Here is a 25,850-nt window from a genome sequence, read left to right as displayed (position 1 = left end):
AAAATTAAGTCATTTGTGGTGTTTTTTATCATTAAATTAAAATTATCACATCTCATAAAAAAAATATTTTATCTTTATATAAAATTATTTATCACGGGAATATCATGAGCTTTCTAAAAAGGTACAAAACGTAAGATAAAGATGAATATTTATCAATCTCTTATCCATTGTACCAAACTATATACCTAAGTCGTAACTATCAGTATGATTATTTCTAGTTATTACAGGCCATCGAAACACTGGCATCATGAAAGATAAAAAAGTAAACGAACAGGGTAAATACCATATAGGCCAATACCACATGAACCGACCAATTAAAGAGCCAATGCCCATTTAACATGAGGAGAACAATCGTGCAGTGAATACAGCTGCAAGCATTCGCCAAATAGCTAATTAGGAAAAGAAAACAGCAATTTCTTCGGCTTTGAATTCTGAAAGATTAGGCAAACCAAATATCTCACAGTTACTGTCCATATATTGACAAATTGGATCTTATTGCAAAGATACGCTCTCTCTTCAAACCCTTTTGGCAGGTATAACAGACTAATGGCAATTCTGCATGTTGTATCTACCAAACGAAAAACATAGAACAAAGTTAATTATAAATCCACCCCACTTCTTCACAACCACGACATGGAAGGATCCACTGATTGAGATTATTGAACACTTGTACTTCGCGTTCTGGGATGAATGGCTATCAATTGAACTTCGCGTTCTGTGCAAGTTTACAATTCCGCTCTGGAGGCTTCATCTTTAGTAGGTTCAACAAAAGTCGTGTAGGCTTTAATTACTGATTCATAAATTTTAATGCCTTTCAAATACTCATCCTTGTTCAGAAACTGCAAAAGCGGAATAAGAAAATTTAGTTCGTCTGCTTTCATTTTGCAAGTCAGGACATACTAGGCATATATATCATAGATAGATATCAATTGAAGGCTGGAAAATAAAAGATGAAGAAAGGGGAGAACACGGAAATACCATCTTAGGTGTTTACTGATTTAAAAGATATCGACAAACGAAGGATTATGATGTCAAAACATTCATCAATTGAAAAGATTTAAACTGATCTTGAATGGTCACACAAATGCAACATCCAAATTATTTTTCATATTAAAAAACCTTATAAAATATTATTAGTAACCCCTCAAACTAGAAGAAAACAAAAAGTCACCTCATTATGATCGTGAAGTAGAATGGGAGTCCTTGCCATTGGAGAAAAGCCAATTGCTGGAATGCCTCGATCCCTGAAATAGCGAGCGTCTGTAGAAGCCGGAAATATCTCGGGTTCTCCAAATTTCCCATTAGCCTTTTCTATTGCTTCTTCTAACAGTATCCACCAAGGATTGGAACTGTCAAAAGCTGTAAGAATTGGCTTCCCAAACTTGTCATACAAAGTTGCCCTCTGCTTGAACTGTCCCAACTAAAAATTCATTAAAAAAGTGCCCTATCATCTGAAGATAAATTACCTAAATCACTAGACCCGAGATAAATTACCTAAATCACTAAACCCACGCAACTTAACAAGTAGAAATTAAATAAATGAATGAACCACAAGTCAAAGAAGGTCGACAATATTAGCAGCCTCTAATGTTTGCAACAGCGATATCAGAAATACCTACTTAAACTCCATTTTCTACAGATCAATGCAGATCTATTAAGTTTCACAATATGATTGTTCCTCGTAAAATTGCTTCAATAGTGGGACAAAACTACCAAGAGCGGTTCATACACATCCACTAACAATTGGATGGAATTTAATTTCTCAAAATTTATGAGTATGCACATTGAAGCTCAAAAGTGGTACTGCTTCAAAATTAGATTAAAATGATTACTCACATATAGGATTTAAAAAGGCTAAAACTATGGAATACTGAGACAACCAGAGGTATTATAGAAATGAAATTTCAGGGACTACGAATCCTTTTAAATTTGAGGAATATCTGCATGACTAACCTACCCATAACAAAAATATAAGCCACACCGCTGAATCATATTTTTCTCACCTCAAAGGTCATATTACGAGTAACAGGAGCCCATTCCTCAGCAATTCGTCTTTCCAAGGACACTGCATCTGCAGTTGGTGGAACTCGGATATCAAAACCTGCTTGAGCTTCGGATGGTTGCAAATTCATGACAAAACCCTGACAAAAATACACCAGTTAAACATATTCTACATACAATTAAACCAGAGAAGCATAGAATAGTAATGGTCAGTTAATATTTGTGTCCAACTCACAGAATAAAATACAGAAAATCCAATCATTTGTATTTCATACAATGAAAAATACATAAAGGTTGTCCAAAATACAATCAGTGAACGAAAGTATAAGCAAAACTCTGATATTATAGAAGCACATTCAAACCAAAATAAGCAGTGTCTGCTGTATTGTAAAAACAAGGCACAAAAGAAATAAGAGACTCACGTTCGGAGATGGGGTCCCGGCTTTTAAGAAGACCATATTAACAGAAATAACCTCTCCTTCAGCCTTCAGTCCGCCTTTGATCAAATCAAATTGAGCGGCCCTGAATCTTCTAATACTCTCAATACTCTTCAGTAGATTCTCCATGGCAGTGTTATCATAAAGCTTAGCCCCGTGACCAGGTGCCCCAGTGGCCGTGATTACTAGCCACCAGGGGCACCTCTCCCCATAAAACAAGCGGTAATTTTCAGTAGGGGATGCCAGTCCCTCGTCCAGCACAATACCCACATTCATTTTCCTGAAAATGTCAGAGTCTGCAAACTTCTCTGCCCCATCATGGCCACCTATTTCCTCATCTGGAACGAATGAAAGATAGATGGTGCGCAACGGGTGGAAGCCAGATTCCTGGAGCTTACGAATGGCCTCCAGGTACTGAATACCTACATTCTTCATATCCTGAGAGCCACGAGCATAGATGTCACCGGAAGATGGGTCGAGATGGGCATCAAAAGGGGGGTGTGCCCATTTGTGGTGCTCAGCAGGTACCACGTCTGTGTGGGAATTCAGGAGGATGGAGGGAAGCTCAGGCTTTCGGCCCACCCACTTGAGGAGAACCATGGGTTTCCCCTTTGTGAATTCAAGGATTTTGGATTCTAAGGACAATGACTTTGCTTGGGAGACAATGAATTGCACTGCATCTTGGTAGTTTGGGAAGGGGTGGGCAGTGTTGATTTGGAGGTATTGTTGGAATCTCGAAATGATTTCCGAGGCATTTTGATCTTCACTTCCTACAGTGACAGTCACCTTTGCTATTGATAACACTGCCAATACCATAACAGCGACGAGCAAGGGACTGCATATGAGCCGAGAGTGACAGCAGGCGTATACTCTCCTCATCTCTTCAACCAATTTGAGTGCCTACAGCATCAAAACTCCACATTAGCAAAACAAAAACCAAAACAATAAAAAACTCAAAAACTTACAGACTTCACCTAGTACTACTGGTTTTCATTAGAACATTTCATATTAAACATATTACTTACTCGTTCGCATACATATCTACAGATCAAGATATGGCTCAGTCACCGACTTCCATGCAGGGCCGGACCTTCTATGAGGCTAGGCAAGCCACCACCTCAGTGCCCGGCCCAGGAGGAGGCCTACTTAAATGAAAAAAACCGAGCCCCATATTAAGTACATATGGGGGTCGTACCTAAATTTTGTGAAAAAGTGCATCATTCGAAGAAAAAACAATTTGATGAAAATGGTAGTGACGATGTAACACAATCAGGTAAAAAGTCTTTTAGAGTTGAATATTTTTTATTTATAATTGATCAAGCTCAATCTTCTCCTCAAGTTCATTTTGAATAATTTAAACACTATCAAGAGACTTTTTGGGCTTTATCGAATTTGGAGAAGTTAAAGAGGGAGTATTTATTGATAAAGTCTCGTATGGAGCTTCAACAATTTTTAAGTCAGCGAAAGACGTTCAGAAATTAATGGTGATGAGTTTTGCTCGGAGTTGATAGTCGTGAGATGCTATTTAACAAATGAAAAGAAAAACAATTCATAAGATGCAGAATAATTTATTTTTAAATACTTATATTATCTGTTCAGCAACAGCAGAAATATGCTTCTCGAAATTGAAATTAATCAGAATTATCTTCAAAGTGAATTTTACGATTATTTACGACAACAAGAAACACATATTTTACCTTTCCCTACCGTCGAACAAAGGTAATGCTTTTTCTTCCATTTCACTGGCACAGAAAAAGATTCACACACAAAAAGAAAAGAAACAAACACTAGCAAGCACACAATGAATCGCAAAAATAGGTTACAAGAGCTCAATAACATCATCAAAACAAAACAAAACAAAACAAACCCCTTCACAGTTCATGATTAATCTTACCCCAAACCTCAGGAACAAAGACTTAAAAATCAATACCTCGCGTTTAAAAAAGCCCTTTTAACTGGAAATTCAAAACCAAAAACTTCAATCTTACCCTTTTACAACAAATTGACTACTAGAGAAAAAACCTCCAAATAAATAGTCCGATTAGGTTTTCGATTTCCACAAATAAGTATTGTGAGCGTATGAATACAGAGGAAAGGATTAAACAAAGCCTCCACACCTGTTCAAACAGAGATCAGGTAGCGGCTCTACCGTGCTAATCTCGTCCAGATAACAAATTTTAAGCTTTGGTTACTAAGTGTGAATATTTTTATTATTTATTTGTTATTTTTAAGATCACGTGGACTTTGATTTTTTCTTTTTTTATTTTATTTGCTTTTTTCCCACATAGACTATTTTCTCATCAAAAACCAAAATATCCAAATTTATTTTCGAACTCAGAATACTGATGATCAATTTCAAATTTGGAAAAAAAAAATACGGAAATTTGAAAAAAAAAAATTCAATTTAATGCACCGAGTCTTTGAATCAACTCATATTAAGACTAAAATTGGAAACTGTGTAAGTTACGAGATCAAAAATATAATTTATCTTTCTATTTTAATATATATCAATACTGCATTATTAAGTGTTAGTCTAATATAGAAAAAAATGTTTGTAGGTTGGTCTGACCAAGTTCAGAAATCAATTACCCAAATCTAGATTAATTTTCTTATAATTTGAAATAATTGTATTGCGTCTAATATTTACATGCCAAAACCAAAATCTAATATTTACATTTTTCCACCTTCATGAATTATGGATTCGGTTCTTCAAAACCAAAATAAAATGGCAAAAACTTGTGTCAGACTTTCTCACGGGTCGTATTTTGTGAGACGGATCTCTTATTTGAGTCATCCATTAAAAAATATTACTTTTTATGCTAAGAATATTACTTTTTATTGTGAATATCGGTAGGGTTAACACATCTCACATATAAAGATTCGTGAGACCGTCTCACAAAAGACCTACTCTCGATAAAATACAATTTTTCGATTTGCTTATAAATTGATTGTAAGATCCCAAATTGAAATTGCATTAATATTCCATGCCAAAACTGCTTTACAAAATAAAGATGTATCCCTTGAATTCGGAAATAAAATCTAATATTATTATTAATTCTAAGTATAATTGAGACAAATATTTGATGTCATGAAATATGTTTTTTTTTCTTTTTTTGTTTTTATAATTTCATCAATTCAAATTGTATTTTAATCTCTCGTCAATTTTTATAATTATGATATTAACTCATATAAATACAATGAATTCAAATTGCAGTACGACTTGTTACAGTTATGATTTCCCAAGAAAACTCCATCGGGTTTGATTCCCATAAGAACAATCGACACAATCAAGCTAATAGCAATTCTATATCATAAACCAAGTGAAAATGACATATACAAGTTGTTACCCTTGTGTGGTTCCTCAGCATCCAAATCAAACTTGGGTAAAGTTTTGGTCTACTCTTTCAGAAAAGGCATAGATACCACTGTCTCTGATAGATGGTCGAGATTTTCCATTAACCTGCAACTTTAATTTTCAAAGAATGGAAAACAAAAACAATAAGCCAATAGAAAGAAAACTGGTCATAAGTACAATAGAAATAACAAGATATTCGAGTATCCGTGAATATTTTTGGAGTAGCTTTTGTGAGACACTACTTTAGAGGACACCAAAATATTTAATTCTATAATTACCCTTCTTACCATATTAAAAACTACTCAAGTCACTCTATATTTTACATATAAAAAAATCTAAATAAAACTCTTCTTTTAAATCGAACAATTCTTTTAAGTTGAAAATAATTTCGTGTTAATTGTTTAATATTATTTGATCAAATTAAAAATAATAACAACACATACAACGGGTTTTCATCTTTTATTAGTACTCACGATGGACTCATGGACATATGTTCTGAAATTAGAAATATCAATAACTTATCATCTCAAATGTTTGAAATTATTTTTATTCGACCAAAGATAGATAGTTCTTGCACAAAGTGTTCACCTTTATGAATATTTTAAGATTTGATATTTTATCTATTAAATAATGAAAAATATATTTCAAATCAAATATAATACAAGCAAGTGAAACTAAAAGCTCAATCAAAACTCAACTCGAACTTGATTTGATTGAGCTCGAGTCAAACTTGACTTTTTACATGAGTTGAGTTCGAATTTAATTGTTTTTTCGATTATTTATATATAATTTCTAAGTTTTGAATTGTTTATTGGAGTAATTAAATATTATTGTATTGTAAAAGATATATAATTTAAATATACTTTTGTCCATACAAATAAATAAGCAAGGTCGTTAGAGCAAAGAATGTAATATTTACAGACATATCTTTTACGTAGAAAACACCTTCACATCTTCTTGAATCAATGACGATTCCCTGTTGTGAGGTTGAGAGAGCATATCATGTTCACAACCGGACGGGATTACGGGTCGAATATTGCCTGGATTCAAAGGGAAAAGGATCTTGTAATATCCATCCATGATTGCTTCTAAATTGCATGTTTCTGCAACTTTTGGGATCTGGTCCACAAGAAGATCAAACAATTCAAGATCCCTAATAGTTTGAGATTTCAAAATCATAACACTTCAAAAGTTTGGCTGTCACCAAAACATATTCACCCCAGATTCTACAAGCATCCAGAAACCGGGCTTGATGTTTCTTGGCCAAAAATAAGGTAATTTGCATTCAGATCAATGGTGTGAAAAACAAAATCATCTAAAGACCCTGTCAAGAAATGATAGGAAAACCTTGTCCGAATTTGGTTTCATTTCTAGTGTAATTTTCAAAGACGTGCTCAGATTGTGTTTCGAACTAAAACCGACACCCATTTTCCAGCATGTTTGACATACGCAAGGGTGATGCATTCATCCACACATACTCAATGCTTTCAAGATCAGTATATTTCGCAACACTATGGTGTCAAAATGTGAAAAAGAACTATTTTTACCTGATATATGTCCCGCAAGTATCCGTGAAGGTTTGGATATTCAACCAGTTTCCTTTTGGTGCACTTGAACAGAACATTGTACACACTATCAAACCTTATCAAAGTCGTGAACAAACACACATCTGCAAGTGTAATGGTATCACCACACAAGTATCTTGAGCTCACTAAATGCTCATCCACCATGTTCAAAGTACTAAACAACTCGTTTACCGCCGTATCGTAAGCTTCTTGACTCTGAGCAAAGCCACACCTATTGTGCAGACAAATCACATCACACAAGTCAAGGCTTGTCACGAAATCACATAAAAAGTTGAGAAAATTTATTCATTAGCCCTGCCCAAATCCAGAGCACGTTGGATGTAAGTCTGGATATGCTCCAACATATTGTTTTATATTTTCATCCACTTATGTTTCTTAATCATATAAATTACGGAGAGATTTTCGATGGCGATGATCAACAACCTGTATACACCATTGTTGACAGTGGGGTATATAATTTGGTTCCATTCTTCTATCTTCTTCTTCAATCGAGGAGGAGCTAGGTCTAATCCCGGATTAGATGACAACTCATTCAATCCAGAATTGAACAGCTCTATGATATCATAGCTCTCGTTGCAAGCAACGTCCTTTTTGTCCACATCCCACAGCATCGGAACAGTGGACCTGCCGCTATATCCCCCACGCCGCAGATTGTAAACCTCCTTCAAGGTTTTACAACCATTTGCCTTATCGGAACCAGGAACGAGCATGTCATTCTTCGTGGCAGAAATGGAGTTAACCCTGAATTCCCAGGAGCCATCGGCGCCCGGGGAGGCTATGGAGACGGGGATGGAACCTTCGAGGCCTTTCAGTGCGCGTACGATCAGGGTACGGTGTGCCCACGGGCATGGTAGGCCGACGTAGAGGTGGAGGTTTGGGCGGGGTTGGATCGTGGGGCTGCGGAATTGGGACGCGGGGCGGTTGTATCGGCCGGTTGGGTCTGAGGGGGCGAGCTGGGACATCATGAGGTGCCAGACGGTGGACCAGGCGGAGCGGGCGGTGGAGATGAGGAGTTGGGGTGGGAGGGAAGGACCCCACAGGATTTTGGTGAAGGTGGTGATGGGATTTGTGTTTTTGGACATTTTGATGGTCGGTCGGAGGTGGCGGCGCTTGGAGTTGGCGGAGGGCGGAGGGAGTATGAGGGAGACACCGGTATATGAAGTGCTCGCCATTGCTCTGTTGTCTCTCCAGTGAGTCGGTCTATACAGATACCAATTGCTGACGGGTGCAACTGTAAATATGAGTAGGTATCTTGTGAGAATTAATCATAATTTTTTATTTATGAGATATGTCAATTTTATCGATATTTACAATAAAAAATAATATTTTTAGCATAAAAATTAATATTTTTTTTATGGATGACTCAAATAAGATATCTGTCTCATAAAATACGATCCGTGAGATCGTCTCACACGAATTTTTACTTCGAGCTTGGGCTGTTGGGAGTAAGCCCTCTTAAGTACCATAGCCCATGTTACTCACTCAATGAGACGAAAAGATTTTATTCATGAAAAATTTAAGATTTGTGTTTCCGAATATATTTTAAATTTATTATAATTATTATTGAAATTATATCACTTTAATTTTATGTATATAAATTTGAAATCAATAAATTTTAAACGCGACATCAGGTTAAATGTCCAAAATCAAATCACATGCACCAAATCCCTTATTACCTATCAATGTACTATTTCTTACTCTATCTCATCACTTTTAATAATCTTTATCATTTTGTAATGGTATTATGTGGATTAAATTAGGGGTGAACTACGGTATCGTATACCGTACCGTAAATATCGATATGGAATTTTTTCATACCGATACCGATACCGAAAATTCGGTATTCCGAATGTTCGGTATACCAAATTTTCGATATGAAAAAGTTCATACCGGATATCGTACCGACACTGAAAATTTTGTCGGTATACCTAAAAAATGTCGGTACCGAACTTAAATTTAAAAAAAAAAATAAAAAAAATAAACCGAAATACTGAAAAAAAAAATTTACTTACCGATATCGATACCGAAAATTTCGGTACAGTACGAAATTTTCGGTATATTGATTTTTTCGGTAATTTCGATATTTTTTCGAATATTTCGATATATTTTCTTTAGATTAAATATTCTAGCCGAGTTAATAATTTTGTATAAATCTTTAAAGTCAACTAATTGACATTAAAACCATATATAAATCATGTTTTATTGACTAAATATTATATTATAGAAATTCAAGGATTTCGTTTGGTTGGCTTGATATTATTAATAATTCAATTCAATCAAAGGTTTGGTTACAATTTTGAGTATGTCTCGTGTGAGACGGTCTCACGAATCTTTATCTGTGAGACGAGTCTATCTTATCGATATTCACAATAAAAAATAATACTCTTAGCATAAAAATAACACTTTTTCATGGATGACCTAAATAAGAGATCTGTCTTACAAAATACGATCCGTAAAACCGTCTCACACACGTTTTTATTTGTAATAATAATTTATCTCACTAAATTAAATTATTAAGTATTTATCAAACACCAATAAAACCATAAGCAAAGTGCGACACGCTCCAAAAGGCGCGTGATTTAGACTGATAATTAAAAACATTAATGAAGAGAAGGCCAAGGAGAAGAGTGACAAGGAAAGGCGCACTGGTCACCGTTCATTTTTTTTTCCCACTTGCCGGCGACGGAATGCCCTAAACGACGCCAGCGCGTGCTAATTCCTGTCACACGTGAAAATGCAACTGCCTTTACGTATACATCGTGTTTGTTATGCTTAGCTGTCGCAGAACTGTGGCGTAGATTTTGTTTTTTGGCCAGATAATTCGAGATGGGGCTTTGAATTGCCATTTTCTTGTACTTTGGGTAAGAGAGTAACTAAATTGTGATTGATTTCGTAATTGGTAGTATTTTTTCAATCTGGACTTGATGGGCTAAAATTTCAAGCACGACCCACGTCGAATTTTTGTCGATTACGAAACTTTTGTGTTTTAGCCGTAACGGGGGTTCATTGAGCTCAGAATTTGAAGATAAAAGAAGTTGGTAGTTGTAATTAAGCCGAGCACGGTATGACTTATGGGATTTTTATTGTCTGGTGTTTCATTTCTATTTTAGGAATTTATGTCTTTCTTTGTTGCCGTTTATTTTGATTTGCTTATTGTATTCAGAAAATACTATGGACCTTGGTTTGAATTTATACATCATTATAATCAACTTTGGTGCATTTTTAGGTTCTGATATTTGTTGTCTTTTCAGATAGCTTGAGCTGACCGATTAAGCTATATTGACGAATAGTTGTTTGTTAGCAAACTGGTATGTTTCTTTGAATGGGAGAACACATAGAATAGTCTGGTGATTGATTCAACAATCAGCTTGCAAACAAATCTGAGTTTTATTCATAAATCTTCTATAAAGGTAGATTCTTGCCACGGGAAAAAATTAAATTTCCCTGTTCACTTCTCGATTATAATGCCTCCGATTTTTTCCATTAGAAAGATCGAGCAAAATATCGTTGCTTCAAGCCTTCAACAGCCTAGGATAATACCATTTTGATAATTAAGATCTTGTTATTTCGTTGTGAAAGTGTGCCAAAAAGAGCGACTTAGAAGCACAGAACTGACATCGTGCTGGAAGAGTGTGTGTGTTTTTTTCCTGGCAATGTTATAGCATTAATGATAGCGTAACTGTGGAGTGATTTAATGAAGTGGCAGGTTTTTGTCCTTGCCATGCATGGTAAATTTTGTGTGCTGCAGTAGTGTTGTTTCTTTAGAAGCATTGACCACTAATTATGAATTGAAGATTTACATTTGTTTTAAAGCTTGATTAAAATGAATTTCTAGAGCTAACTGTTGAAAATTTGAAGCATTAGCAATTATGTGTTTCCGTGAAGAAGCTGTGTTTTATTAGAGTCGATAGGAATTTTTAGTGACATCGCGTGAGAAGAGACTGTTATGTTATGTGAAACTGCACATAGTTCATGATGCATGAAACTCCTATATTGTATTTAAATCACTTAAGTGAGTTTCTATTTGATTGGTCTGGTCAAAGAAATATCATTTATCTGTAATAGAACAGATGATGGTGGTGTTTACTTAATCTGAAAGTTACACTTTGAGGAAATCTCCCTTGTAGTTTAGCCAGAGGGGCACTGACAGTGATCATTCTTCTTCTGAAATTTTTCTGTATGCAAAAAAATTAATTTACTCTCCTAAATTTTTTGAATGTTGGTTTGGCTTTCTTCTATGCAAAATTTGTGCCTCTGCCACTGATTATCTTCCCATGGTATTGTTGCAAGTTAAATAGGCGACCAAAAAAACTGAGCTGGTTTTGGTGACTTCATTGAAATTGTTGTCTTGTGTGCCAAAATTGTCAATGGAAGCAAAACCAGCTTTGTCCGTTCAGAGATCACGTGCAAGCCAACTGGGTGCTTTTGGGACGTCAGGAGCTGTGCCACCTTCATTTCCTTTTCTTCCAACTTCTGTAGAAGGGACATATGCTAAATGTTCTGACGCCCTGCGGGTATCCCTGGAGAGGGAATCAATGCAACATCCTTCATCTGTAGTTTCACCATCGTCTTCCAGTAGTGGAGCAGTTGGTCATATTTTTGCTTCATCCTCGGGAATTTCTACAGATCTCCAGTTTTCATCTCAACAACTAGAAGGAAAGCATCCAAGACAATCCCCTTTCATTTCTCAGTCAACCAATAGTGGGGAATCAGTTATTTTGCCATATTCTATTGGTTCTAAAGCTCTTCAATCTTCTACATCAAGTCACTGTAACAATCAAAATAATGGATCCTGGTGTACAGATTCACTGCCTGAGTTTCTTGATTTTCCAGCCACAGCGCAAAGTTGTCCTCTTGATGGTAGTGATAGTGGCATAGTTTCTATCCAATCTGAGGATCTAAGCAAGCAAAATGATTGGCAGGATTGGGCTGATCAGATTATCATTGATAATGATGATTTGACTTCTGATTTGAATGATCTTCTTGCCGGTGCAAATGTTGCAGAGCCAGAGCCAAAGGTGGAGATGATTTCTCTGTCCATGGTCTCCTAACATTCTCTTTAGCTTTTAATTTGTGTTAATGCAGGTTTTGATTCAGATGTCCAAAGATTCGATAAATTACTCAATGCTTCAGCCCCATGCATCCCAACAGCTCTCAGCTTGTGCCACTGCTGGTCAATCTCCCTCTTCAAATACTGCTCCAGCGAAACAGCGAATGCGTTGGACTCCAGAACTTCATGAAGCTTTTGTAGAGGCGGTCAACAAGCTTGGTGGAAGTGAAAGTAGGTTTATTTTCAACCTTCTCCTCATGAAAGTCATTTTGATTAAATAATTGCCTAATTGACCTTGTACTCAAAGTCTCAAACTAGTCATGTTATTTTTTATTTCTAATCACAGGAGCTACTCCCAAGGGTGTCCTAAAGCTAATGAAAGTTGAAGGTTTGACCATTTATCATGTAAAAAGCCACCTGCAGGTAGCAATTTATACTTTATTGCCCGTTTGTGGAACCTGTGTTTAGTATGATGGTCACTTTTCTTCACATTAATCTGTATTTTGAATTGCAGAAATACAGAACGGCCAGATATAAACCAGAGTCGGAGGAAGGTGTGCCGCAAGTTCTTCCTAGTCCTTTTGCTATTAGTTTTTTCTTTAATTTATGTCTTCTAGTTTATTTCCTTCATAATGAAGAAATGATGAAGAAAAGGTTTGTTGGCTAAGTGACAACTGGCTGGAAAAAAATATAATGAAAAAGCGTTATTATTTTTCACTTGTTTGGCCACCCTTTTAACTTACATAGTACATAAAAGATGAAGTTTGACTGCCGGCTGGAATAAATATAATGAAAAAGAGTAATTATTTTTCACTTGTTTGATCACCCTATTCACTTGCACATTACATAAAAAAACAAAATTTGACCTATAATTTATGCTTGCATTGTCCAAAGGAACAATAATTGCTGTAAGGAACCATTTTATCATGGATGGTTGGGCAGAAAGACAATTCTTCGATATAATCTATGATATGTTTTCTTCTTTAAAGTACCACAGTCAACAACTTATATGATTTTCCCAGTTATCTCCGCTGGTGGTTCATCTTGAGTTATTCGGAATTTATTTCTTTTTCATTTCCTTCTCTCATTTGGTGATGGGTTGGGTTAGTTTACTATTATTCTCTCTTTCTTGGGTTTCAAGAGTGCTAAGTCTTTTCCATCAATGTCAGGTTAAATTAAGTCTCCAACACTATTATTTTTTAGCATGTTTTTCTTTCTTTTTTCTTTAGTTTTTGTTTTTCTAGAAGATTATCCTTGTCAGTTTTAAGGAAAATTATCCTAATAAATTTACATACGCTTGATGATATTTTGTCTACGAAAATGGTTGTGTTCGTTCTCTATTAATCATGTTTATTTTTCATGAAACATAACAGTATGAAGTCCTAATGAAGTTTTGTGAGCTTTGTCATATTGAAGTCATCCTTTTGCTATCAGTAACGGCTGAGTTTATACATATACCTCCTGGAGTTTTTTAAAGAAACTGGTAGACATCGTATATATGTATCCTCTAATCTGTGTTGTTTTTTTTTAAAAAAAATTATTTATTTCTCTCCAATGCATTCCAAAACTTATTTCTTTATTTTTTTCATCATTATTTTTGGTAGATATAGTCTTGTTACTCTAAAATGGTTATACATAAAAGAGACCAATATTGCCGGCATCACTCACTTGATGTTTTTCTTTTGCAGAATCTTCAGAGAAAAAACTTACCTCCATTGAAGAGCTGTCCTCTTTGGACTTAAAAACGTGAGTTTGACAGTCTGTTGAATCTATGTTATTGCAGTGGGAAATCGTTCTTTATTGTTGCTTTCCTAATGTTAAGGATTGAAGATTCATTTGCGTTTGAATATCTTGACTGGGTCAATCATCGTCATTATACAACTAGGTCATGTTTATTATCGCTGTCATTGGACATGGATTGTGTTAATATTACTCTAAGCTTCTGTAATTGGTTGCTTATATGTGCAATGAGTATTGCAAAATGCCACATGATACATTGTGATGCAATAAATGGGTTATATCCAACTAATACCATGTGTTTTCAATCGAGGGGAAATTTCTATACTTTTTAAAACTTGAAATATGCTTGATAATTTTATTTGTCCACAAAGCTACTTCCTGTGCTTATATTGATTGCTACATAATTTTGAAATAGGGGGATTGAGATCACTGAAGCATTGCGACTGCAGATGGAAGTCCAAAAACGGCTTCATGAACAACTTGAGGTATGATTTTGTCCTTCATGAAATTATATGGTAAAATTATCTTCATCCCTGGCCTCTTTTTGTAGTTTGGAATGAAGTATCTTTTGATATGGCTCTAGGCAACTCTGATAAACATGGGGATTACACTGGTCTTCTCTTAATGCTGATGCTAATTATGCCTGCAGATTCAGAGAAATTTACAGCTACGAATAGAAGAACAGGGGCGATACCTACAGATGATGTTTGAGAAGCAGTACAAGCCTGGCACGGACTTGATCAAGGGAGTTTCATCAACAAATGAGTACCCATCTAATGAGTTGACAGATGCACCGCCAAATTCTCCTCCCCAAGAAATTTCAACTCTAGAAGCCAATAACAGCAAAGGAGGTGACTCGACTAATTTAGCTACAACATACTCAGAAACTTCCAGACCTGTTGCTGGAAATCCCAAGGCCAATGATGCTGGCATGGTTGAGTCACCATCATCGAAGCGCACAAAGGTGGATGAGTAGGGCCGCGGTAGTGTTCTAGGCAGTATGTTGTCTTTCTGGGCGATATGTTGTCTATCTTGTTAGTACCCTCCCTAGAGTATGTTCTATTGCCTTCAGAGAATACAGTTTGTGAATTGTGAGAATTATTTCAACCCATGATAATTTTTATGCGATCTGTGAATACGAGTCTCTCTTCAACATGCCCAAAGAAAAAGTAAATATTGTTTTAATATGTAGTTTGGTGGCACTAATTTACGAAAGTTTTGATAGAAACATTTCGAATTTGACTAAAAAAAATTCATGTAATACTTTCTATAATACTTGTCTAAATGTAACGTTGAAGCCTGAATAATATACGACAATATTTCTGAGAATAACTGCAGTTACTTTTTTTTTCTTTCAGATTTTTGCAGCCATACTTAAATTAATATATTTAAATGTCATGCAAATTCTTATTACTTTTATTTTGGAATAAAAAAAGAAAGCTACTTTCATTCCAGTACTAATAAATCCAGAATTTTGAGGAAAATCTGCAAAAATACGTAACAGAAAATTCTTGTTGGAGGTGATTTTGTGTAAATAATTTGCAAAGACTGAACATTAATTAAATCTGAAACCTCTGAGGGAAAAGAAATATAACTAATAGGAAGAGAAACGAAAAGTCAATTTAGAGGAAGAGAGTTTGGTGGAATCCACTGATTAAACACCTTCGAGTCGAAGCTACAGCTACACAGACATATTGATTTTGGTGTGAGTTTATGGAAATATTTCATACATATCCTAAAACTTGGTTATATATATATATATATATATATAGTTCTTGTCATGCAGACGTGCAAGTGTATACTCGCCCCAACCTAAGTTTAAAGCATTGAAAAATGAGACATTTGCCACTCTTCTTTGTATGAAATTCATCCTCTTTTTTAGACCATATATACACACAACACCCATGTACTTGCTCCAACTCAAGACGTCGGCCACATAAAAAAAAATAAAAATGAGTAGGTCTGTTACGAGATGATGTCAAAGATATTTATTCATGAGAAAATCAACCCTACTAATAGTTTTCATGAGTGATCAAAATATAATATCCGTCTCACAAAATTATGTCATGAGATTGTTTCACAAGAATTTTTGGGTAAAAAAAACAGATTATTTCTTGAAAAAATAAGCCAAATAGTGTTAAGAACAACTACTTAACATTATTTCGTTATCATTTCAAGATTCTCTTCAACATGGTCCCTTCAAAAATGTTATTTCATCGTCAACGACATGATTCACAATATAAAAAGCAAAATCAATCAATAAAATATCAGACCTCAAAGCTTTCTAGAGCTATCATGGCTTTAAATTTCAATCGTATTTTAAAGTATCACTTGTTTTATTCCAACAAAATATCATCTCATCAGCTACTAAGAAATATAAAATATTTAACATTGGATGAAGATATCTTAATGTTTTCACATGGATGGAAAAAGAAGAAGCAAGCAAGATGTCCCTCTTGGTACCAATCTTGCTTCTTTTCGAATCAAACCCCAAATGCAGACACCTCACCTACAATCTGGTAGCCTCCCCCCTCCCAATCAAACTCTTCATAAAAACCCACCTTCCCTCCACTAGGAACCACCCAAGCTAGCTAGCTATCTCCGACCCCCCGGCCATGAAGTCGTCAAACACCACGTCCGGCCTCTTCGCTGGCTCTCACGCCCGCAACGAACTGCATGTCTTGCATGGAACTGATCAAGATCAGGTATACTAGCTAACATCTTAGTGATTATGATATATTTGTACATACACTGTCTCCGTTCACTGACATGAGCTAGTTTTCATGATTAATTGCCCGGCATACACAGCAAAATCGGGATACATCATCAACAAGGGAATCTACCACCAAAACGTGCCGGGTATGCGGAGATGAAATCGGATTGAAGGAAAACGGAGAGAGATTCGTGGCGTGTGGTGAGTGCGGGTTTCCAGTCTGCCGGCCTTGCTATGAGTATGAGAGGAGTGAAGGAAACCAGAGCTGTCCTCAATGCCATACTCGATACAAGCGCCACAAAGGTATCTTACATTTCATTCCTCATTTATCTTATCGCTACATATATCTTTGATCTAATACGCGCGCGCGCACACACATATATATATCGCAAATATACGAACCCGTCGATAATATCGTCGCGTGTAGGTGATCGTATAGTAAATCTGTTGCATGTTTGATTAGGTTGCCCAAGGGTGGAGGGAGACGACGAAGAAAATTTCGATGATGATTTTGAAGATGAATTTCGACTCAAAAATCATCATGATAATCATGTGTCTCATCATCACGATTCGGTAATTCTACAAATTACTAAGATATGTTAAGACTGTTATCTATCTGTTGCTATTAGTATGGTTGATATATAAGAGCCAATAGATGCATATTTCGGTAAACCTTACATATAAAGGCTACTAAGCGGGTGTACAGTTATACGTATAAAACTGATGCAATTTGGCTCGAATATGATTGTCCGAGTCGGTAGAGTATGTAAGCACTTGACCAATAGTCAGGAGTTCGATTCACTCTACAAAAACTTTTTCAGACGAGCTTGTTGCACAAGTTCTGCAGAATGTGGTTTACTTGACGTGATTTGAAGACTATCCTATTATCTTGTTAGTTTACCTAGTTAGCACAGCATGATAGCAGATGAGTTTCATCGTCATAAAAACAATATGATGCAATTTATATCAATTCAATTTGGTGACATAATTCCTAAATCAAGGTGGCAAAATGAGATTCAACCGATATTACATATATGAAAATTACCCACACAAGTGAAATAGTTCCGCGTGCGAGGATTTATCGATTTAGTTAATAAGATAATATTTTTTAATTATTAATCATGATTAAAGTGGAAATAATTTATTCAAAAATGTTTATACATTCAAAAAAATATTCTAATTTTTTTTGAAAGTTTGGGTTAAGCGAGAATATGACATGGTAGCTATAGGAGGCTTAAAATTCACTAATTTTCATTAAATGAATAGATAAATACAATGAGATAAAAATTAAGCATTGCATTTTATTGATACTAATTATTTAAAAATAATTATATTTAGGAAAAATTGATTTTTTGATGCGTTATGTTTGTCTATTTGATGATATAGATGATCAAAATCAGAAATGAAAATATATGAGATCAAATATATAATTTATCTTTGAGTACGTCTCTTGTGAGACGGTCTCATGAATCTTTATCTGTGATACGAGTTCTTCTATCGATATTCACAATAAAAAGTAATATTCTTAGTATAAAAAATAATTTTTTTTTATATATGACTCAAATAAGAGATCTGTATCATAAAATAAAATAAAATAAGATATATGTTTGTGTTTAGGTTTGTTGTGCATTCTTCCGACAATTATTTAAAAAAAAAAAAAAAACTTATCTTGGATGTATCCTGACCTGGGGGGATGAATTGATTCGGATATTGCAATTCGTTGAATAGAATCCCTTCCTCTGCAGGAGAATGGGGATTACCATCAGAATCAGAATCAGAATCAGAATCATCACAACGGAGTCCCAGTTAATTCAGTTGCAGGAAGCGGTAATCAATTTTAAGAAAGTTTTTGTTAATTTAATGTTCAAGAACAGCCCGTTATAAATTTATAATGACCTCGACAGCATGTTTTATTGATTTTTTTGTTTGATATAGTTGCCGGAAAGGATTTTGATGGTGAAAAGGAAGCTTATAACAACGAGGAGTGGAAGGAAAGAGTGGAGAAATGGAAAACCAGACAAGAAAAGAGAGGCCTCTTTACAAAAGCAGATGATGGGAAACATGATCAAGATGATGACGAGGACTTCCTGTAAGATATCTGCATCCCTACTTTGATGTTTTCTTGATTTTGCTGATGTGATTGCAACTGTTTTCTTGATAGCTTGTTACCACTGAACCCGTGTTTTGTTGTTTTCTCGATTCATTTTATGTCATAGAAATGGTTTTCTTGATTTATTTGTTACAAACTAATATGCGTTTTCTTCATTTCTCTTGTTATGATCGAAACCGTTTCCCTGTCTTCGTGCGCTGATGATACTACTATGATTCCTCAGTATGGCTGAAGCCCGTCAACCTCTCTGGCGAAAAGTCCCAATTTCTTCCAGTCTAATCAACCCATATCGCATTGTCATCGTCATTCGATTTATTGTTTTATGTTTCTTTTTCCATTTTAGAATCTTGAGCCCAGCCTATGACGCTTATCCCTTGTGGATTATCTCTGTGATATGTGAGATATGGTTTGGTTTATCCTGGATTCTCGATCAGTTTCCCAAATGGTTGCCCATTAACCGTGAAACCTATCTTGATCGCCTGACTTTGAGGTTTGAGCGGGAGGGGGACCCTAACCAGCTTAGCCCAGTTGATTTCTTTGTAAGCACAGTGGACCCTCTTAAGGAACCTCCCATTATTACATCTAATACTGTCCTTTCAATCTTGTCTGTTGATTATCCCGTGGAGAAGGTGAGTTGCTATGTATCTGATGATGGTGCCTCCATGCTTCTCTTCGACTCTTTGTCTGAAACGGCCGAGTTTGCTAGGAGGTGGGTACCATTTTGCAAGAAATATAGTGTTGAGCCCAGGGCACCGGAATTCTACTTCTCTGAAAAAATTGACTACTTGAAAGATAAGGTTCAACCTACTTTTGTGAAAGATCGTAGGGCCATGAAGGTAAATAATGTAACCCCTTCTTCAGCTGATCTCAGTTTAATTGGTTGCATTATATAACTCGTATAAAGTTTTTACCATTGTGCAGAGAGAATACGAAGAGTTTAAAGTAAGAATTAATGCATTAGTGGCCAAGGCTCAGAAGAAGCCAGAAGAAGGATGGGTTATGCATGATGGGACTCCATGGCCAGGGAACAATACTCGCAACCATCCTGGCATGATTCAGGTTAAGAGACCTTAGCAGAAATTTTTTTAGCCCTAAAAGTGGTTGAGTTCTTGAGCTTTTGGCTGAATGTAATTGCTGATTTAAATTACTTGTGCATTACAACAAATGAGCATCTACTCACGAATGAAATTAATTAGCCGAAAATTTCTTGTGATGCAGGTATATTTGGGAAGTGAAGGTGCACTCGATGTTGAAGGCAAGGAGCTACCACGGCTGGTGTATGTCTCACGTGAGAAACGACCTGGTTATCAACACCATAAGAAAGCTGGTGCAATGAATGCTCTGGTATGTAGCCGGTTTTTGTTTAAATCTGCTGTGGTTTTTCATTGGAAAAGTGGTATTCAGTTAAATGTTGCTGATGCTTGGGACCTGCTTTGCGTTGAGCAACAGGTACGAGTATCTGCCGTGCTTACTAATGCACCATTTATGTTGAACTTGGACTGTGATCATTACCTCAACAACAGCAAGGCTGTCAGGGAAGCCATGTGCTTTTTGATGGATCCCCAAATTGGGAAGAAGCTCTGCTATGTCCAATTTCCGCAGAGATTTGATGGTATCGACCGCCATGACCGATATGCTAATCGCAATATTGTATTCTTTGATGTAAGTCATATCATTCTATCTAAGTTGCAAGGCAATTCAACTATCAGACACTTGTAGTATTTTCTTCTATGGATTAATCCTAATGAACATGTTCATAAAATAGAATTCTCGAAAGGAAATATGAATAATAATATTATATCATTTCCAAAGCTTGGCCTAGCTCAAAAGTGAATTATCTTACAGATCAGGCTTCCTCTAATCCCAATCTCTATTATAATAGATGAAGAGTTGAGATTGATTTGAACCTTGCTTTTTATTACAATCTTTTTAACACTGCCATGTATTTATCTACCAGATTAACATGAAAGGTTTAGATGGCATTCAAGGGCCTGTATATGTTGGCACCGGGTGTGTCTTTAACAGGCAGGCATTGTATGGCTATGATCCAGCTGCATCTGAAAAGCGGCCGGCGATGACTTGTGACTGCTGGCCCAACTGGTGCTGCTGTTGCTGTGGTGGATCAAGGAAGTCAAACACTAAGAAGAAAGGGCTGAAGGCTTTACTTGGGCTTGGAGGACTCTATAGCAAGAAGAAGAAAATGATGGGAAAGCAGTACACTAGGAAATCATCTGGACAAGCTTTTGATCTGGAGGAAATAGAAGAAGGGCTTGAAGGATATGATGAGTTAGAAAAATCATCTCTCATGTCTCAAAAGAATTTCGAAAAACGGTTTGGTATGTCACCAGTTTTCATTACTTCCACTCTCATGGAAAATGGTGGTGTTCCTGAGGGTACTAACCCAACATCACTTATCAAAGAAGCTATTCATGTTATTAGTTGTGGCTATGAAGAGAAGACTGAATGGGGCAAGGAGGTCAGTAGAAGCATTAGACTGTTACCATCTTTGTCCAAGAATATCATTTTTCTTTTTTCATTCTAGTAGACAGTACATTTACTTTTGTTTACTATTTTAGCTATCCAATAACCTGAAGCCTGAGTATCCAGTTCATATTGAATCTTTGACCAGATCATTAACTTCTCAAGTTTATTTGTCCTCAGATTGGATGGATTTATGGTTCAGTTACAGAAGATATTTTGACCGGCTTCAAGATGCACTGCAGAGGGTGGAGGTCTGTCTACTGCTCGCCAACGAGACCTGCTTTCAAGGGGTCAGCTCCGATCAATCTGTCTGATAGGTTGCACCAAGTCCTAAGATGGGCTCTAGGTTCTATTGAAATCTTCTTTAGTCGCCATTGTCCACTTTGGTATGGCTATGGGGGAAAGCTAAAATGGCTCGAGAGACTAGCTTATATCAACACCACTGTTTACCCATTCACCTCTATCGCTCTTCTAGCCTACTGCACACTTCCAGCTGTGTGTCTTCTTACTGGAAAATTTATCGTCCCAACTGTAAGTGTAATTGCTGGTGAAATATTTTTTTTTAAAAAAACAGTTGGAATTAGCTAGTTGACTAAATGGAAAGGAAATTTCTAATTTTTATATTCTAAGCCAATGCTTGCTGATTAGCTGGATTACTAAACAATCTTCAGTTTGTACTGGTTGATCGATTCACTTAACCAATCAGATGTATCTAAAGGAGTTGCAAATATGCTCTTTATAAGATTGATTATGACTGTTCTGATGGGACTCTTTTTATGCAGCTGAACAACCTAGCAAGCATATGGTTTCTTGCACTTTTTCTCTCCATTATAGCGACTGGTGTGCTTGAGCTCCGATGGAGTCGAGTTAGCATTGAGGATTGGTGGCGAAATGAGCAGTTCTGGGTTATTGGAGGTGTCTCAGCACATCTTTTTGCAGTTTTCCAAGGTCTTCTCAAGGTCCTTGCAGGAGTTGACACAAACTTTACCGTGACAGCAAAAGCAGCCGATGATGCTGAGTTTGGGGAGCTCTATCTCTTCAAATGGACTACCCTTCTGATTCCACCGACCACATTGATAATTCTCAATATGGTCGGCGTGGTGGCAGGGGTAGCTGATGCCATAAACAATGGGTATGGCTCATGGGGTCCTCTGTTTGGAAAATTATTCTTTGCCTTTTGGGTTATCGTGCATCTTTATCCATTCCTTAAAGGGTTGATGGGAAGGCAAAACAGGACTCCTACAATTGTGGTTCTTTGGTCAATTCTTCTAGCTTCAATCTTCTCTCTGGTTTGGGTCAGAATCGATCCTTTCTTGCCCAAACAAACTGGTCCGATACTTAAACAATGTGGAGTAGAATGCTAATTTCCTTCAATACCTTGCGTCATCTTATCATTGTAAATCTCTTTGCCAATTTTTCCTTTTGTGATTCATGTTATTCAGAGTGCTATGATGCATATGGTCAACCGACTCGAGCCTTAAATTTTGTTACTATTTCAATAGCAATGATTGATAAGTTCATATTTTGATATGTAATTCGTTTGATTTATCGATATTGATTTGGTGAATTTTGATGGTTAAATGTATATTCATAGTTCTTAATTATGATTTTCGAATGCGCATGCGATCGAAACACCAGAAAAAGGAAAGCATTTGCGTCGTTTATACACATGAGCGAAGAAGAAAATTCAATGCACTGAATAAACAAAGAAGAAATCAAATAGAAAAGGCACGGTTCAAATGTTCTTGTTTTGTGTGGGATCATAATACATAGATAAATCAAATAATAAGGAAGCAAAATCTATGACAATTGCCTGTGTCTGATGCAATCTTAGCATATCGTGACATTGTTCGGTTTGAATAGAAGATTCGTCTCACAAATCACTCGTGAGACAATTTAATAGGATTTTTTATGGTCGAGTTTAACGAAAATAAGTGGACCGAGAGTTCATGTTTTTTGGAAATAAATTAAAGAAGTTTGAAAAACAGAAAAAAAAAAAAAGGAGCATTGATATTATGGATTTTTACATTAATAATGTATGTGTATGAAGAGTTTTGGAAGACTAGTTATAGAGATGTCTTGTTAACTCGACAACTAGTGTGGAAGATGATTACTGAGAACTAGAGAGCAATTTGTAGCTCTTGAAAGTTTGCCAAATTAAAGAGGAGTGGAGTTCAACAAGAAGATTTTCTTGAAGATGTATCAAAAGAGGTGTCACAAATAAATCATGATTTAAAGGAATTGTCTAGTTACTTGTGTTATGCATTCTTGGATGACAATTGACACATGCTGTAAAAATAAATTATTAGGCGTTTTGAGATAATTTAAATATGCTTTGGGATGGTCGAAATATGACATTAATGATATTAATCCCACTATTTCCATGTGTGAGATATTGATGGATGAGTCATATACCCCTTATGTTGATCAAAAGAGGTCAAACCCAACTATGAAAAAAATAGTAAAAGTTGAGGTGCTGAAATCATTGAATGACAATATTAGTTATGCTATTTCTTATAGTTCTTGAGTTTCGCCAGTTCTAGTGGTACAAAAGAAGTGAGGAATGACTGTGGTAAGTAATGAAAAGAACGAGTTGATCTCGACTCGTACAATCACTGGTTGGTGAGTATGCATTGATTATAGGAAGTTGAATAATGCTACACGAAAAGATCACTTTCCACTTCATTTATTGGTTAAATGCTCGATACATCGACCGTTTATCAGCATATTGTTTTCTAGACGGTTATCAAGGTACAATAAAATTACCATAGCATCAAATGATCAAAAGAAAACTAATTTCACTTCCCCCTATGGCACAGTCGCATTTAGGAGGATACTTTTTGGTCTTTGCAATGCACTTGCTACTTTTCAGAGGTGTATGATATTTATTTCTCAAACATGATGGAGGAGATTATGGAAGTCTTCATGTATGATTTTTGGGTATTTGGCTCTATTTTTTGATCTTTTTTGTATAATTTTTCCCTTTTTTTTGCAGATATGTCAAGAAAAGAACTTAGTTCTTAACTAAGAAGTGCCAATTTATGGATCAAGAAGGCATTGTGCTTGGAGATAAAGTGTCATCCAAGGGACTGTAAGTAGACCGAGCCAAAGTGGTTGCAATTTAGAAGCTTCCACGCTTTCTAGGACATGTTAGGTTTTATCGTTGCTTTATTAAATATTTTCTAAAATTACTAAACCCTTGTGCAATTTAACAGAAAAGGATTATTATTTTTATTTTTGGTGATGAGTGTTGTAGGAATTTAACAGAATTAAAGACGAGTTGATTTCAACACTGATCATGGTTGTGTCAGACTGGAAGGAGCCATTTTAAGCAATGTGTGATGCTAGTGATTATGTTGTTGGAGATGTGTTGGGCAAAATAAGAGATGAGATGTTTCGAGCAATCTACCAGGAACTTAACACTCTTGATGGAGCACAACAAAATTATACCACAATTGAAGTCAACAAATTAAGTTCCTAACTAATTTACTCAAAGGTAATTGTTTATACTTATCATGCAGCGATTCACTATTTGTTTTCCTAGAACGATGCAAAGCCTAGGTTGTTTGGGTGGATCTTTCTACTACAAGAGTTTGACTTTGAGATTAAGAACAATAAGGGCAACAAAAAAATAGTAGCGGATCTTATCATCAAAGAAAACTTTCCATAAGAACATATTTTTGAGGTAACCTTTAAACTCGCTAATTTACAGACATTGCTAATTTTATTTCTTGTTGTGTTTTGTCTCCAAATCTAAATCACCATCAAAATAAAAAGTTCTTCCACGAGGCAAAGTTTTATTTGTGGGATGATCCCTAAGTTTTTTTAGAAGTGTGCTGATCAAATCATTAGACGATATGTGGTAGAAGAAGAAGCATGGGATATTTTTGAGAAATGTCATTATGCTCCATATGATGGTCATTTTGGAGCTTCAAGAACGATGATCAAGATATTGCAATATGGTTTTTTCTTCTTCTCCTTAGCATCCTCCATCTTTCATTTCATTCTTCTTCCATCCTTTTCCTCTACATCTGTAGAATTTTTCTTCTTTGGTTCCTCATCCTTGATTTTAACCATTGTACTCTCTGCGTTCACTCCTTTCGGGTTTTTCCAAGTATCACTTGGTAGTGTTCCAATGGCTCGATTTTCTATCTGGCTAGTTATTTGACCCATTTGAGCTTCCAATCTTTGCAAGATAACATCATGATTTTGTAGCATCGTTTCCATTCCCATGACATGTTTCATCGTAACATCCTCATAAACTGGTCTCCCCCTTGCTTGAATCCTGGGCGTGCTGTAGCTAACAATAATCCTTGTTGTCTCGCATGTTGAGGAGCCGAAAATAGAGGAATATGTGTTGGATTAAGAGCATTCCGA

The 25,850-nt window shown here is 36.0% G+C and overlaps 4 protein-coding genes across 11 annotated transcripts; 2 read left to right on the top strand and 2 right to left on the bottom strand.

Moving 5' to 3' along the window:
• Window positions 1–263: 263 nt before the first annotated feature.
• LOC140973436 (uncharacterized) lies at window positions 264–4,625 on the bottom strand. Of its 3 annotated transcripts, none has more exons than XM_073436215.1 (5): window positions 4,556–4,625; window positions 2,424–3,338; window positions 2,004–2,141; window positions 1,172–1,420; window positions 303–839 (listed from the first exon to the last, which is right to left on the bottom strand). In XM_073436215.1, exons 2-5 carry the CDS (start codon window positions 3,315–3,317, stop codon window positions 726–728), a joined length of 1,395 nt encoding a protein of 464 aa, XP_073292316.1. In that variant the 5' UTR covers window positions 3,318–3,338; window positions 4,556–4,625; the 3' UTR covers window positions 303–725. The 3 variants fall into 3 exon arrangements, with proteins under 3 accessions (XP_073292317.1, XP_073292316.1, XP_073292319.1); XM_073436218.1 differs by having other exon boundaries at window positions 1,172–1,411; XM_073436216.1 differs by lacking the exon at window positions 4,556–4,625 and having other exon boundaries at window positions 264–839.
• Window positions 4,626–6,642: 2,017 nt separating this feature from the next.
• On the bottom strand, window positions 6,643–8,611 carry LOC140973435 (uncharacterized). The gene is made up of 3 exons (XM_073436214.1): window positions 7,803–8,611; window positions 7,341–7,590; window positions 6,643–6,912 (listed from the first exon to the last, which is right to left on the bottom strand). Exons 1-3 carry the CDS (start codon window positions 8,549–8,551, stop codon window positions 6,724–6,726), a joined length of 1,188 nt encoding a protein of 395 aa, XP_073292315.1. The 5' UTR covers window positions 8,552–8,611; the 3' UTR covers window positions 6,643–6,723.
• Window positions 8,612–9,945: 1,334 nt separating this feature from the next.
• Window positions 9,946–15,322, top strand: LOC140973433 (protein PHOSPHATE STARVATION RESPONSE 1). 6 transcript variants are annotated; one of them, XM_073436209.1, is made up of 9 exons: window positions 9,946–10,240; window positions 10,631–10,789; window positions 11,670–12,397; window positions 12,465–12,660; window positions 12,776–12,852; window positions 12,944–12,983; window positions 14,118–14,175; window positions 14,585–14,654; window positions 14,819–15,322. In XM_073436209.1, the coding sequence occupies exons 3-9, from the start codon at window positions 11,747–11,749 to the stop codon at window positions 15,143–15,145; spliced, it is 1,419 nt and encodes a 472-aa protein (XP_073292310.1). In that variant the 5' UTR covers window positions 9,946–10,240; window positions 10,631–10,789; window positions 11,670–11,746; the 3' UTR covers window positions 15,146–15,322. The 6 variants fall into 6 exon arrangements, with proteins under 6 accessions (XP_073292310.1, XP_073292312.1, XP_073292311.1 ...); XM_073436211.1 differs by lacking the exon at window positions 10,631–10,789 and having other exon boundaries at window positions 9,946–10,129; XM_073436210.1 differs by lacking the exon at window positions 10,631–10,789 and having other exon boundaries at window positions 11,678–12,397.
• A 1,442-nt stretch (window positions 15,323–16,764) lies between these two features.
• LOC140973432 (cellulose synthase A catalytic subunit 4 [UDP-forming]) lies at window positions 16,765–23,003 on the top strand. Its single transcript, XM_073436207.1, has 12 exons — window positions 16,765–16,874; window positions 16,978–17,185; window positions 17,346–17,455; window positions 18,628–18,709; window positions 18,818–18,971; window positions 19,216–19,828; window positions 19,914–20,051; window positions 20,211–20,336; window positions 20,442–20,654; window positions 20,950–21,468; window positions 21,654–22,004; window positions 22,256–23,003. The coding sequence occupies exons 1-12, from the start codon at window positions 16,785–16,787 to the stop codon at window positions 22,835–22,837; spliced, it is 3,186 nt and encodes a 1,061-aa protein (XP_073292308.1). The 5' UTR covers window positions 16,765–16,784; the 3' UTR covers window positions 22,838–23,003.
• The last annotated feature ends 2,847 nt before the right edge of the window (window positions 23,004–25,850 follow it).

The sequence above is a fragment of the Primulina huaijiensis genome, chromosome 3 (assembly GCF_012295235.1).
Source record: "Primulina huaijiensis isolate GDHJ02 chromosome 3, ASM1229523v2, whole genome shotgun sequence".
Lineage (NCBI taxonomy): Eukaryota > Viridiplantae > Streptophyta > Magnoliopsida > Lamiales > Gesneriaceae > Primulina > Primulina huaijiensis.
This window is presented reverse-complemented; position numbering and strand designations above follow the sequence as displayed.